This window comes from Drosophila busckii, chromosome 2L (assembly GCF_011750605.1).
Source record: "Drosophila busckii strain San Diego stock center, stock number 13000-0081.31 chromosome 2L, ASM1175060v1, whole genome shotgun sequence".
NCBI classification, from domain to species: domain Eukaryota; kingdom Metazoa; phylum Arthropoda; class Insecta; order Diptera; family Drosophilidae; genus Drosophila; species Drosophila busckii.
Window position 1 is genome coordinate 14,272,796 of NC_046604.1, and position 14,111 is coordinate 14,286,906.

Here is a 14,111-nt window from a genome sequence, read left to right on the forward strand (position 1 = left end):
AGTTTTTAGCTGTGTGGGTGTTGGCCAACTGTTAAGCCAAGCTTACTGTACAGTTCAGTTTTCAGGCTGGCCGCGCTTTTGTAGTTTCATCATCGTCATTCTTTTCACACGCGGCCGACTGAGGCTTAGCCCCCCACCCCACATGCGCCTCAACTCCTCCGCTAACTGCAAAACTGTGCAAGCTTAAGCATGCATGCTCACAGACACACACACATACATATTTAATGAGCATGAATTAACTTACATTTTAACACTTTGCATACGACTTGGCTCTGGCTAGTGGACAATGCATGAATTAGCTGAAATTGGGTTGGCATTGGATTGCAATCTGTGTCTGTGCTGCTTGCCCCGCTGCTCCGCCGGCTTACATTCATTTTGTGCTGCATCATGCTTGTTTTTGCTGCTTGCCACTTTTGTGAATGAATGTGATACAAGACGCAAGCCGCGGCCCCCAATTGGCCAACAAAATCAGGTTAAACAGCGCGTTGTGGTAATTTACGTTTGTCTCTAAAAGCAACAACAACAACAACAAGCTAAAGGCTTAAACAAGTCTGCAAGTCGCAGCGGGCAGAGCGGGCAGCAAAGCGTAGAAAGCTGCAGACCGCTCTTGGCTTATGGAGCAAACCACACAGCGCTGCGCTCTGTAATGCGATTAGCTCTATTTTACACACTCACACATACATATGTAGAGTAGAATACATGTGTGTGTGTGTTAGCATCAGTTGCAACATTGCTGTATGCCACACTTGAATAAGAAATTGGTTCAACTACATAATACATATGTAATAGCTAAAGTTTCGAAATTGATTAAGTTCAGCAATTGAGACGCAGCTTCTTCCAAGATCTCCTTAGCTAGTTCTACTACTAAGCAACATTAGAAACATGCAAAGCTTAATTATGTTCAATTTGACAATAGCGCAATTGAATTTGCTTTATACGCAAATTAAAAAGTAATCAAAGCCGCTGTTAATTTAGATTTGAAAAAATATTCGCATTATATTTTGCAGCAGAGCTGATATTAAAGCAACGTCTACTCTATGAAATAAACGTTATCATAAGTATATATTAATAATAAAGAAATTAATAACAGTCGAGTATAAAAAAATTACAGTTATTTTGCTTTTGTTGAGTATTTTTAGCTGCGTTTAAATACAAAATACAAATAGTTGGGGGCTTAAGCTTAGGTTAGGTTGTGCTTTCAACTTTGTACAATGTGCATTAGTATTAGTGTGTATTAGCCAAGTGTGTGTGTGTGGGTGTGTGTGTGTGTTAAATGCTTTAGAGCGGCTCCAGCGTGGCGCTGGCTGCATGTGGACTGCCCTCCAGCTTGCGCCAGACAACGTTGCACATTTCTCGCACCAGCGCCTTCTCGCCGTCATCCATTTGATCCAAGGCGCTGCCTGTGGTCAGCTGATGGCCCAAGCGATCGCGTTCCAGCTGCTCGCGCACCTCCAGCACCTGCAAGGCGCGCACTACTGCCTCTGGGCGTCCTGCTATGGGTTCGGGCAGCGCAGCAGCTGCAGCCGCCGCAGCAGCAACAGCCTGGCTGAGCTCCTGTGGCGTATGTGGATGCTGATGCGGATGTGGTGAGGGCGCTGTTGACTGCTTGGATGCTGCAGCTGGAGTCGCTTGCGGCTGCTGCTGCTGCTGCAGCTGTGCGGTGGGCGTGGTGCGCTCCTCCTCCAGCTGCTGTATGCGCCGCTCAAGCGAACGCACATACTGCAGCGTCTGATCGTTCAGCGTGTGCGCATGCCGCAAATCCTGCAAGAGTCAAGCATTTAGCATAAGTTTTAAATACAAAGCAATTTTATAATTACCGCTGGCAATTGCCTTTGTTCCGCGTAGTTGCGCAGCGCTGTGATTGTCTCATCGGCATTGGTGCTTGAACTGGAGCCGTCGCCATCGTCGCGCAGCGCGTTGCGCGTAGCTGCGCCGCAGCCAGCGCATAGCGTATTGGCAGCCACATGGGCACGCTCCTCGTCCAGATAGAGGCAAAGCTCCTTTAGCTCCAGATTGTCGGTGATTAGCTCCTGCTGCTTGTCATCCAGCTGACGCAGCTTGTTCTGCAAGGCAAAATGTTAGAGTGAGAGAGCGCTAGGAGCAGTTAAAGCGAGAGCACTTACCTGATAGGCAGCCACCTCCTGGCGCATCACACTGGCCGTGTAGCGTCCAAAGCGCTGCCATTCGCGTGCCAACTTGCGACCCTTCTGACGATCGTCGTCCAGAAAGCAGCACAGATCGCGCAGCTCCTGGTTGTCATCCAGCAGACGCTGATTCTGTTCCTTCAGCGCGCGGAGCTCATTCACCAGGGACTAGAGCACACAGAGTGTAGGATTAGCAATTAATTAATTTAAACGTGACTTTTAATTTGCCTACCTGCAATTGTCGATTCTGTTCGACAGTCAAGCGCCCGCCATTGGCCGTGGGTATTCCGGTGGCGGTCACACTGGATGTGACCGAGGCAACGGGCGAGGGGTGTTCCTGTTCTGGTTTACGCACAAACTTGAGCATATCCTGTTGTACCTTGCTGGACGCCTGATGTTGCTGCGGATGTTGCTGCTGCTGCTGCTGATGTTGCAAGTAGCGTGAGTGCTGCTGCTGCTTAAGTGAATCGGGTATATAGATGGAGGATAGCTGCGGTATATCCGGTGGATACTTGAGCGGCAAGTGTGGCTTCAGTATGCCGCCGCCGCCTGTTGCCGGCTGCGGAGGCGGCTGATAGCGCGGCGGTATGCAGTGGGCGGGCGCCTTTAAGTGTGCTGCTGCTGCTGTTGTAGCAGTTGCTGTTGCTGTTGCCTGTGGCGACTTGAGCTGTTGTTGCTGCTGCTGCTGCTGCAACTGATAGAAGCTGCGACGTGTGGGCGGCAGCAACTCTTTAGCTAGCTGTTGCTGTTGCAAGCGTGTGGAAGTTGTTGCTGCTGGGGATTGCTGCTGCTGCTGCTGTTGTTGCGTCGAGTGTTGCTGATGTATTGTGGCAACTGTCTGCAATTGATGCGACTGTGCTGCTGCTGCTGCTGCCGCTGGCGACTGCGCAGCTGATGTTACGCTTTGCTGCGCTGTTGCTGATTGTGATGTTGCTGCTGTTGTTGTTGTTGCTGGCAGCAATGAACGTCGTGACTGAAACTGTTGCTGTTGCTGCTTGCTAATTGCTGACGCTGCTGCTGCTGCTGTCGACGATTTGTGTACAATTTTGTCAACGCTATTAATTTTTATCAAATTGCTGCCCAAAGTACTCGAAGTTCCTGCTGATGTTGCTGACTTTTGTTGTAGTGCTCTCTGCTGTTGTTGTTGCTGCTGCTGCTGTTGTTGATTGCCAGACATGTTTATGTTGTTGTTTAGCTCTGCAAGTGTCTACGAACTCAGTGCCATGTTGTGCTGCAATAAAAACGCAAACATAAATAAATAAAAAATGAGCAACAATAAATCAGCGCATGCCAAAGTCCCAAACCCAAACCCAATCCAAAGGCAGCGCTGGGCTGGGCCATAATTAAACTGCCATTAGGCGTCGTCTGTGTGTGTTGCTGGCGACATTGCTGATAGAAAGTGAAATGCGCAATTTATCGCCAGACTGACGACGCCACATGGGCCACACTTTATTTCCTAGACAGCCTTACGTACATATCTCTGTCTCTCAAATGTGCAAGTAAAAAGGCAACGAAGCGTCGTAAACTTGGTTGACTTCAATTAGAGCTGAGCTGGAACTTTTCCAAGCCAAGTTGCACTCACTCGCTGTCACAGTCTGGGGGGTGTTTACTAAACGCCGACTTCCCTTCCTAGTTGCTTAGCTTAGTTAGATCAGCGTGACTATCGTGTGCATCTCTATCTCGCTCAGCAAATTGAAAGTGAAAACACATTTCGTGCTTTGATGGATGCGAATTGAATTGTATGCACTTCAACACAGGGTGACAACAACACAGGGTGACAACAACACAGGGTGACAGCATTCATGGCTAAATTGATTGAACTTTGTTTATTTGTTTTACACATTTTGCATGTGCGCAGGCAATTAATAATATTATTGGCAAATTGATTGATAGCTTTAGAAAGGTGAAAGCTTACACGAGGGAGTGCGAGAGCGAGACAGCAATGGGCACAGCTGCCTGAGGCGACACCCACAAGACTTGCACTCATTAGACTGTCAGGCTAGTCTCGCTAGTTGGCCAGCATATGTTATGTTAATAACTGTCAAGGGGGGGGCACAGCTGTTGCTGTTCCTTCTCCCGCTCTTCCGTTACATTGCTGTGGCACAAGCGCGCACAATTGGCAACAGGTGTGAATTGGCAGCGAAGTGCGCGCAGGACATTTGCACGCATGTACGAAGTTCAAAGCAATTGCTTTGGCCCGAGGGGGGGCTAACCACTTCCCCTCTTTGTGTATGCAAAATTACAGATAAAGAAAAACGAAACGAAACGCAGCAACGTCGCCATTACGAAATAACAAAAGAATGCGCAAGGGGCCTGGACCTGGGACCTGGGACCAGGGCCTGACAGTCGTCTCAACTGTTGACTGGCCCTTTGTTTTTGCTTTGCAGCGAAATTATTGCTGCTGCCACACACACACACACACACACACAGATACATTTACAAATACAGCTACACAGACAAAGAGTCAGAGTTTCGTAGCATTCTAAAAGAAAACTTACAAAATACAAAGCAACAGTTGTAAATCATCGAATTACCTTAAAATAATAGCAACAGTTGCCCCCTGCGCGCTCTTCGCTCTCTCTCTCTCTTCTCTTTGCCCTCTTGTTCTCAACACGCTTTGGCAGAGTGAGACGCAAATTGAAATTGCCAAAAGCAAAGGCAGCCAGACAACAACAACAACAACGAAGCACTAAACACAATGCGAGAAGTCAAGTCAGCAAGAGGGGGCGGCAAACAGACATACAAATCATACATACATACATATACATAACTACATGTGTATGTGTCTGCATACATATGTAGGTATTTATGCTCAGCACAGACTCCACTGTCGACTGATTTTTTGCTGCTGCTGCTTCTTCTTCTACTTTTTGGCGACTTGCGAAATGAAGAAACCCTAAAAATAACAACAACCGAAAAGCTTCGTGTGTCAGTTACGCTTAATGAGCACAAATATTGCTCTCATTGCTGCTGCTCTTTTTGTTGTTGTAGATTAGTTGCTTTTGATTGCCATGCCGTGAGTCTGAGTCTGAGTTTGAATTTGACTGCGAAGAGCCTGCGCTTGAGTTTGAGCTTGGGTTCGGCTTCAGGTCTGGGGGTCGAGATTTGAATGAAGACGACTCACTGCTCTTCGTACATGTCGGAAATGCCAATACGACTACTCCCCAAGCCTTTAAACAAAGGCCTTGCATTTGAAATTATAAAAAAAAAACACCGATTTTCGTAGCTTCTAGTTTAAATCTAGCTATTATAGCTACAAGCTTCCAAATCTTCAACTCAATCTCTATTACTAAGCATATTTGTTTATAACTACTGAAAGATCTGGCCTTCTATCTATAATTTCCATCTCAATATCATGTAATTTTTTGTGCTTTTTTTCACATTAATAACCTTAACCATTAATTTTTATTTTTTCTTTGCCACTCTGGCTGTTCTGTTATGGCTCCATTGTCAGTACAAAACGCTGTAGAATTCCCACAAAGCCACCCACTAAGCATGAGAAACCGGCTTCCACAACAATTTAGCGGCTCAACACCTACCTCCCCCTTTAGCCACTCGCACACACACACACACACACACAACAATAATAACAATAATAATTCGCCCCGAGGGCTCAGAACTCGAGTACAAGACATAAAGAGATTCACCTGAAATTTGCATATAGATATGTATGTTTAATGTGAAGTTTGTTAGGGCTTGTTACAGCCATAAAATATGACACTAATTACACCAATTTATTATTTATGTTGTAACAAAGCTAAGCCAACGCCTTTTTAACTACGCGTAGTTAACACACCCATCGTACCCTTGGCTTGTGCCTTTAGTCTTTGCATATTAAATAAGAATAAAAATCTTTACATTGCCACATGCCCAAGGGGCGTGAGTTTTTCTATTCTTATAACATCTCCTTAAACAAAATTATATTTGTTGTATAAACTCACGATCAATTAAATTAAATGCGATTTTCAATCAAGCAGCTTAAGCTCAAGAATAAATCAAATACTGCCTTTATATGGAGTCGGTAATTCTGCTTCATCAGCTCCAAAATATAAACGTGATTTTTTGCCAAATTGTAATTCGGTTTTTTTTTTTTTTGTTTTTTTGCAGCGTGTACTTAATTTTATGATTTTGGATTTCTCTTGAAATTCTTATTTTTTTTTTTTTGGGCATTTGTGTTGGCTAACTCAACGAAGCATAAAACAAGTGTTTAATTAAGGAAATGAGCGTATAGCTAAAATCAACAAAAACAAACACGCACAGACTTTTGTACGATTGCAAACATCTACTTAATACAGCCCCCAAAAACACAAAAATAACATAAACAAAGCAAAAATAATGAAAACTGAGCGAAAACAATTGGTTAATAAATAAGGCAACGCGAGCTGGAGGTAAAAATAAACACGAAAGGCACTTCAAGGTTAAGAAATGACTTTAATGGCACACGCACTGGCACTGGCACTGGCCTGGCTACAAGATCGACAGCTTTTTGGAAGTGATGACAGCCACGGGCACCAACCACTGACGAAAAAAAAAAACAAAAACCACAAGTCATGTGGGTTAAGTACACTTACTTAACAACAGCTCCAGCTCCAGCTCCAACTTCCACTTCAACTCAAAAAGCTAAGCGCACAGCACAGACAATGAAAATCGTAATGAAAGGTAAATGAGACAGGGAGAGCAGCAACAACAGCTACGACGTTGACAGCAAAGCTTTGCAGTGTGTGTGTGTGTCTGTCTTGCTCTCTGCGTGTATGTGTAGCTGGACTCTCCCACAGGCAAACGCATAGAAATGTAAATGTGACAACAAAGCCCGCACAGCAAAAAAATAAAGCAAAGCCAACACAAATGCAACTCCCACGCACACACACACACTTCTACGCTTCATTGCATTTAAATTGCACGCACCAAAAACGCGTGGTAAACAAATCAACAAATATGCATACATACATACATACATACAGATCGGGCGCATATATGTACATTAGTTTATTCATATGTATCTCTTTACAAACGCCTTCAATGCTTGTATCAAATGACAAACGACAGCGTTTGACGTCTCTGCGCCTGCGCAGTTAGCGCTAAGACAGACAGATGACTCTTTTCGTTTTGTGGGCAGAGGTGGCTGCGGCGGCGGCGGCAGGCGCAAACAAAACTAATTTTCATGAATGAACCTTGACAGCAGCACAAACAGACAAAAGGAACTAAACGCGCGACAGAGAGAAAGAGAGTGTGGGAGTGAGAGCGTGAGCTGCGGCTCATTTATCAAGAGCACACACAGTGGGGCGAGAGCTAAAAAACATAAGACGATTAAATTGCACGTGACAGCGTGACTAAGAAAAGCCGCTAAGAGTTTATCAATCAGCGAGACATTCTAAGAAAGAGAACCACTTGTAAAACGATATGCATACATGCATGTGTATGTGTATTAACTTGCACTTAATTAAAATTTAAGAGAAAGAACGCTAGCAAAGACCACCCACGTCATGCGCATGCTTATTGACTTGTTGAGAGCAGAGAGGCCAAGCTTATGTGCGTGTGTGTGTGCGTGTGCGTGTGTGTGTGCGTGTGTGTGTGTGTGTGCGCATGTGTAGCACAGTAGGAACAGCAAGAGAAATATACAAAAGTGCCGACAAGAGGAAATTAAAAGCTAGCTGGCAAAGGTTAAGCATTGAGTTGTGTTTGCGGTAAAGCGTCTGAGTGTCGGTGTCGACAAGGGGGGCGGGGGAGGGACAGCATGACTGAGACATTATATGGAGCAAAGCGAGCGCGCGCACGCGCTCTCTCTTTCTCGTTGTTAAAGGCACGTGGGGAATGCAAGCTAAATCAACATAACTGTATTTTAACAAGCGTGTAAAAATATTATACAAATTTAATTATCTTTTTTATTAGTTGTATCTGCCTAATGTATGTACATAAATAACTCACTATAATCTCGATATGCAATAAATGGATTTGATTTAATTTTACAGCGTAACTAGTTTGTAAACTTCCCACACACACACACACACATACGCAGCATATATGTAAACACCCACAAGCGCAGCTTCGCTGTCTCCATCAAGTTTTGACTAAACTCTGCCCACGTCGGCGCCTATGCTGACCCCCGCTGCTCTACACAATCAATCAAGAATTTATATACACACAAAAATGCGATCGACAAAATCGAAAGTAGCCAGAAAATAGTAAGAAAGAAATCTTTAGGCTCTAAGCTGAGCTACTTGGCATTAACATAAACAAATTAAGATTTTGGAATTTCTACTTTTAATATATGAAAAACCTTTTTTTGATAGAAAAATTCCAGCAAGGCAGCAGAGTTTGTTGCTCAAACTGTTAATTAAACATTTGTACATTTAAACTTTACTGGGTTACGAGGCCAACAAAGTTCTTCAAGTCTTTTAGGCTTCATCTTTTTTTGCTTTTGGCAAGAGTTCTATGCTGGCCCTCAAGATTAATGTTGTTTTTGCTGCTAAGTCATTTCATTTGCATTTGTATGCTTTGTTCACAAGTGTTGGTAACGCCTCTCGTTGAGGGCGTGGTAATGAGTTTTTGCCAAAGCGTTTTGATTTTTCTGATAGATTCGAAAGTTTGTCTGTTATTCTCTCATTTACATGCATAAATAATCTGTAGACTTGAATTGTGTTTGGGTTGCTTAAAAATCAAAAATAAAAAAACGCTATCATAAAACATTAACATCAGTTTGGTATCGAGAATTGAGTTTTTGTGCCATTTGTTAAGCGCGACTGCATAAATGAGCTGAGCTGAGCTGAGCTGAGCTTTTGCTTGGGGGATTGGTCTTATACACAAATATAAATACAAATTCGAATACCAAACTGTCGTAATGATATGCAGTCTGTCTCGAGAACTGCGCACTACAAGTATTTGGACCACATGGAAATCGGGCATGCCAATAGTATATCTATTCATACACACATATATATTCAGAATTGATCGTTTCGGGGAGTGTCGGTTCAATAGCCGGTTCACATTATGCATACACGGCAATAAATTATTGCTCGCCTTACGAAAAATTAGCCTATAAATGCTAACTGAACTGTAAAACATTTGATTCCGTCTGATTGAAGACTTCAAAAGCTCATTGAATGTGCTAATAGCAAATTTATTGATCCACATATGCAAATTCTAGAGAAAAGATATATAAACTTATAGCGTTACGGTTGATTAGCATAAGCCTAACCCAAACATCTTTATTTACACGCTTTTATCTCAGCACCATCTACTTATTAAATCTGCAAATATCTTTAAAATGTTAATATATTTTTTCATTTAAAAGTTTAAGTATATTTAGCTCAAAACATGATAAACATCGCACACAAGCAATAAAAGAAAATTAAAAGCAACCCAAACAAACCGAAATATTATATCATTAGCACGCTTTAACCCTCGATTTGTTTTTGCTTGCGACACGCTTTTCACAGCTCACAATAAGCGTGAGTCCAACATAAAACATAACAAATAAACAAGCGAGAAGAAGAGGGGAAGAAGTAACTGCGACAGTGGAGGCCGCGCATGCGCAATAAATGCCTTGAGCAATGGCCCAATAGGCAATACACAGACCAATTAATTTTCTATTAAATTTTTTCTCGCTCTCGCTCTCTTTCTTCGTTTCATATTTGTTGCCTTGGCGCAAACATAATACGCCATAAAAGCGGAAACCATTAAAATGGCTAAAGAAATTGTTGCTGTGTGTGTGTGTGTGTAAGGCGTAGAATTCTATTTCCTTTCTTGGGCAAAAGCCGATTATACATTATACGGTTATGGGTTGCAAGCGTGCGACACAAACTTCCGGATTGCGGCGACTGAGAAAAGTTTTACTTGTAATTATTATTGAACGACTTGCAGTCAATAACTTAATTTAAAAATTCAAACTTATGCGCTTTGCATAAAATTAAATTTATGCACTAATTAAATAACAGCTCGGGTACGTGTTTGCTTGTGCGTAAAGATACCAAAAACTTGTGAACGTAACTCAATACATAACATTGAACCACTGAACCGAACCATGGGCTGAATTGTTGGCAAGTGGGTGAGCAGAGAGGGGTGAGTGAGGAGGGTAGTAATGTTGTTGTCTTGCTTTATAACTTGGCGTCTGCTTGTTTATAAATCAAGTCACATTAAGTGTAATAATAAACGCACGATCTTTGCGCTCTCTCTCTCTCGCTCTTTGTTGCGCCTGCTTTTTTATTCACATTCTCTCTGTTGCTTTGGAGCCTTGCCTGGGCAGCCGGTTTCTTTAGTAGTTTGCGGTGCGAATTGAATAAGTCATAAAAATGGGAGGCAAAGAGAAATTAATAAGAAGACACAGCACAGACTGTAAATAGGGTCTACAGTGGGGCTAATTGCGCTTGGCTTGGAAAATAACTTCAAGTCAAACAAACACGCTTCATTGCCACAGTCACAGTTTCAATCACAAGTCACCGTTTGGCCGTAACGATAACGACAACAAAATGCTGATGGCACAAATTATAGGCGAGCTAAGAGTAAGAGACGAAGAGAGCGAGAGAGAGCGAGCCAAAGACAGTGGCAATGTCAGTGGAAAGAAAGTATGCAAGAAAGTTGCTGCTGCTGCTGTCGCTCGCTCGATCGTTCGTTGGGAGACCCACAATTTCCGCCATTTATGACAGTCACAAATCGAGTTATACTCACACCGCACCACCAAGTCCGAGTCCACGTACTTTCTAATTTCTAAAACGTACTTCTTCTCTTCTCTCCGTCGCCTCTCATTTGATGCTTGCCGTTATAGTTCACATATACTACTACTACTACTATACCCTGTAGCTTATACAATTGATCAAGCTCCTAGTGGCTGCTATTGCTTTTACTTTTACAGCGTATTTGCATGTCGAGCATACTCGCAATTATCATCAATTGCAGCTGCTTGTATTCTAACAACAATTTTGTACATAAATATTTTGGCTGCACACAAACTTGTTTCATTTTTTTTGTTTAACGGCAACTAAGTGTTAATGTTTACACACTCACACACATACAACTCTTATTAGCCATTTAGACTTTGGCTAGAGTATTCAAGCTTCTACTTTACAGCTGCATTCATTTTACGCTCGATATTCGTTTAGTCCAAATAGACAGGTAATAGAAATTTTCCGCAGTCGCTGCTTCTTTTTTTGCAGTTACATTTTTATGTTAATTTTACGGCAGCGTGCAAGAAAAAAGCTTTGGGGGCCGTTGGGCTTTCGACTTCATTGGCGATCTGTCAGATACTGAGTCGTTAGCTTCGATTGAATGGCGTTGCAGGAAACTGAACTTGTTTATTCATCAGATTCTAATAACTATTTATGCTTGCTATTGCCTTTTGTTCTAGCACTGATCTGAACGAGCTCTAGTTAGTTTCTTAAACAATTGCAGAAGCAGCAGCTTCCGCATAGTTAGCAACAGAATATTATATTTAATTAGAGCTTGCACTTTGATTGAAGGAAGACAGCGATTATAGTTGACAATGGTAAGTTTGTCAAAACTCAATTACATTGTAAGCTGTATCTTTATATTTCAGAAATTCTTCTAGCTTCTAGCCTTAAAATTTATTTTATTTGCCTGATTCTGCAGGCTTCCAGAGTCTTCCTTCTCTGCCCTTTACATTGCTGTCTTGAATGCTCCATCCGTTGGATGTGCCGTTGTCATTTAGAAGGCGCGCCAGGCAACAATTTTGTTGCGCATGCGCACTTGGCGCTGTGTGAGAAAATGTGGCCAAACGGTAATGACGCAGACGTAGCAGCGTATGGAGCGCAAAAATAACTGAAAGTCAAGCGGAAAAAAGAACTTGTGACTGAGAGAGAGGGGGAGTTGTGTGTGGTTGTGGGCTGGCTAAGCAGGAAAAATTAAACTAGTTCTAGTTGGCCGTAAGGCTAGGCGAAGGCCATAAACTGGGACACTTGTTGCGCCAAGTCGAAGCCAAGACAATTTGCTAGCAAGAAAAAAGTCAAAGATGTGAGCAAAGATGACAGCAGCAACACACACACACATACATACACAAGCTATGCATGTGTATCTGTGTAAGAGAGGCCAAGCGCCTAACAAAGCTGCCCACGCAACGAGGTGGGCGCGGCAGCTAAGGGAGCCAACGAAATTGTCTTAATGGACCATGAAGCTGATATGCAACAGCCGCCCAATTATAAGCAGCAACACACACACACACACATACACATGCACAAAGCGCAGTTGACGCTGCTGCTTGTGATAAGCTTGCGAGCAAAAGAAAGTTTTACTTAAGAGTGCAGCGCATGAGATTTCATTGACAAAAAATAAAAAAGAAGAAATGCTCGAGCAACGAACTTCGTATAGCCAAGGGCGTTGGCAAGCAGGGGTCATCCCTCTGCTGTAAAAGTTGCCGACGTCCTTGTGCCTGCTGTTTTAGCATTAGTTACAGTTTCAACTAAAATTGACTTAACATATTTCTAGCAGCAAACGTAACAGGTTGCGCGCTCTCTCTCTCCTGCTCTCTCTTTCTACCTGTTGCAGTCTGTTTGTTGTTGACCGAACATTGTCTCGCTTTACCTGTTGCAGCCGCCGTTTTTTTGTTTGATCTTCTCAATTCTCTTATTGTTGTCGTGCATCTTTCTTCTGTTATTGTTGTTGTTGCAGTCTCTTGTTTCACTGTGAAATTTATTGGCGCATATAATGCCTCAAAATTGATGTTATTGTCATTTTCAGTTACAAGTTGACCCTTTGCTTGCCTCTCTATGTGCCTCTATGTGTCCTGCTTGTTTTGAAAATTGATTTTTAACTTGTATTTTATTGTGGCTGCAGATAAGTGGAAAATGCCCCAACAGTGGGTAGGAAAACACAACAACAACAAAATATAATAAACCAAAACAAAAACTGTAGGCGCGGCCAAGTGGGCAGGGAATAGAGCAATTTGTGAATGCAGCGAAGAGAGTGAGTATCTGTCTGTATGTATTCCATATAAGTTAATTTCGTTTGCTTACAGTGGGGCAAAGTAGGCGTGTAGCGTGGGTGAAAAAGGCACTAACCTTATATACGATGTTTGCTGCAGTTCCTCCGCCTCCTCCTCTGCTGTTGCTTCTTATGGTCTTTTTTTTCACAAATACAAGCACACACACTCACAAACACAATTAGCGTGTAAAATTGCACAGTTCTATGGAGAACAAATATTTACCGACGCATGCGCGTCTCTGCTGCCGCATTCCGTGGCAGCAACAAGTAAAAGAAAACAACAACAAGTAGAACGTGCAGCTATAAGCGCGTCTAATTGTTTAAGCAATGCAAAAATTTCACACAATTTTGGTTTTGTTTGTTTATAGCCAGACTAAATGCACGCACGACAAACTAAGCACACACACACTTGCAATTTTCCCGCACTTCGGTATTTTGTATGTATCTTTCATTGGCTCGAATTTTCCTCAGCCTCTGCCCTTTTGCAAAGTGACGCTTAAAACGGGCAGCGACCTGTTCTCAGTTGTTAATATTGCTTCTTCTATTATTTTTCGCACAAACAAATTGCGTAGTCTACGCGTGCGTGCAATGTTTATTAGCAATTCGCAAGAAGCTTAAGGCTTTTCTTTTAGTCTGTTAACTTTACCATAAACACTTGGCACAGCATGAAATTTACTTAGTGCACCGTGTATTATTTACTTATTACTTTAATTATATTTACACTTGCACAGTTAGCTTTCTTTACCCGAATTTATGTTAATAATACGTTAAGTCGAACACGCGCGTGCATTACCGCTCGCGTCGAAAATAAAAACAACAGACGAAGCGCGTAAACTAGAGCTGGGGAAAACGCGTAAAGCAACAGAGTCTGTATATCGAAGCTGCTAGATGTAAGAGCTCGCTATCGATTGCTTCAACTGTCATCCAGCATGTATTCTACAGGTGGCAACAATACCGCGCAGAATATCGCAACTGAGGTGTGACCGTGTTTATTGCATTTTCGGAGCTGCCAGATTAATCGATTATCAATTATTTATA

General features: G+C 42.7%; 1 protein-coding gene across 2 annotated transcripts; it reads right to left on the reverse strand.

The window, feature by feature from the left end:
- Window positions 1-1,095: 1,095 nt before the first annotated feature.
- LOC108596383 (mediator of RNA polymerase II transcription subunit 15) lies at window positions 1,096-13,906 on the reverse strand. 2 transcript variants are annotated; one of them, XM_017982058.1, is made up of 5 exons: window positions 13,151-13,906; window positions 2,377-3,375; window positions 2,124-2,312; window positions 1,818-2,063; window positions 1,096-1,761 (listed from the first exon to the last, which is right to left on the reverse strand). In XM_017982058.1, exons 2-5 carry the CDS (start codon window positions 3,319-3,321, stop codon window positions 1,279-1,281), a joined length of 1,863 nt encoding a protein of 620 aa, XP_017837547.1. In that variant the 5' UTR covers window positions 3,322-3,375; window positions 13,151-13,906; the 3' UTR covers window positions 1,096-1,278. The 2 variants fall into 2 exon arrangements, with proteins under 2 accessions (XP_017837547.1, XP_033150789.1); XM_033294898.1 differs by lacking the exon at window positions 13,151-13,906 and adding an exon at window positions 6,716-6,734.
- Window positions 13,907-14,111: the final 205 nt, after the last annotated feature.

Coding starts and splice junctions, on each gene's coding strand:
- LOC108596383 (XM_017982058.1), bottom strand. CDS start 3,321: ATGTCTGGCAATCAACAACAGCAGCAGCAGCAACAACAACAGCAGAGA. Junction 2,064..2,123: donor AGGAGGTGGCTGCCTATCAG/GTAAGTGCTCTC, acceptor TTTGCCTTGCAG/AACAAGCTGCGTCAGCTGGA. Junction 1,762..1,817: donor AACAAAGGCAATTGCCAGCG/GTAATTATAAAA, acceptor TGACTCTTGCAG/GATTTGCGGCATGCGCACAC.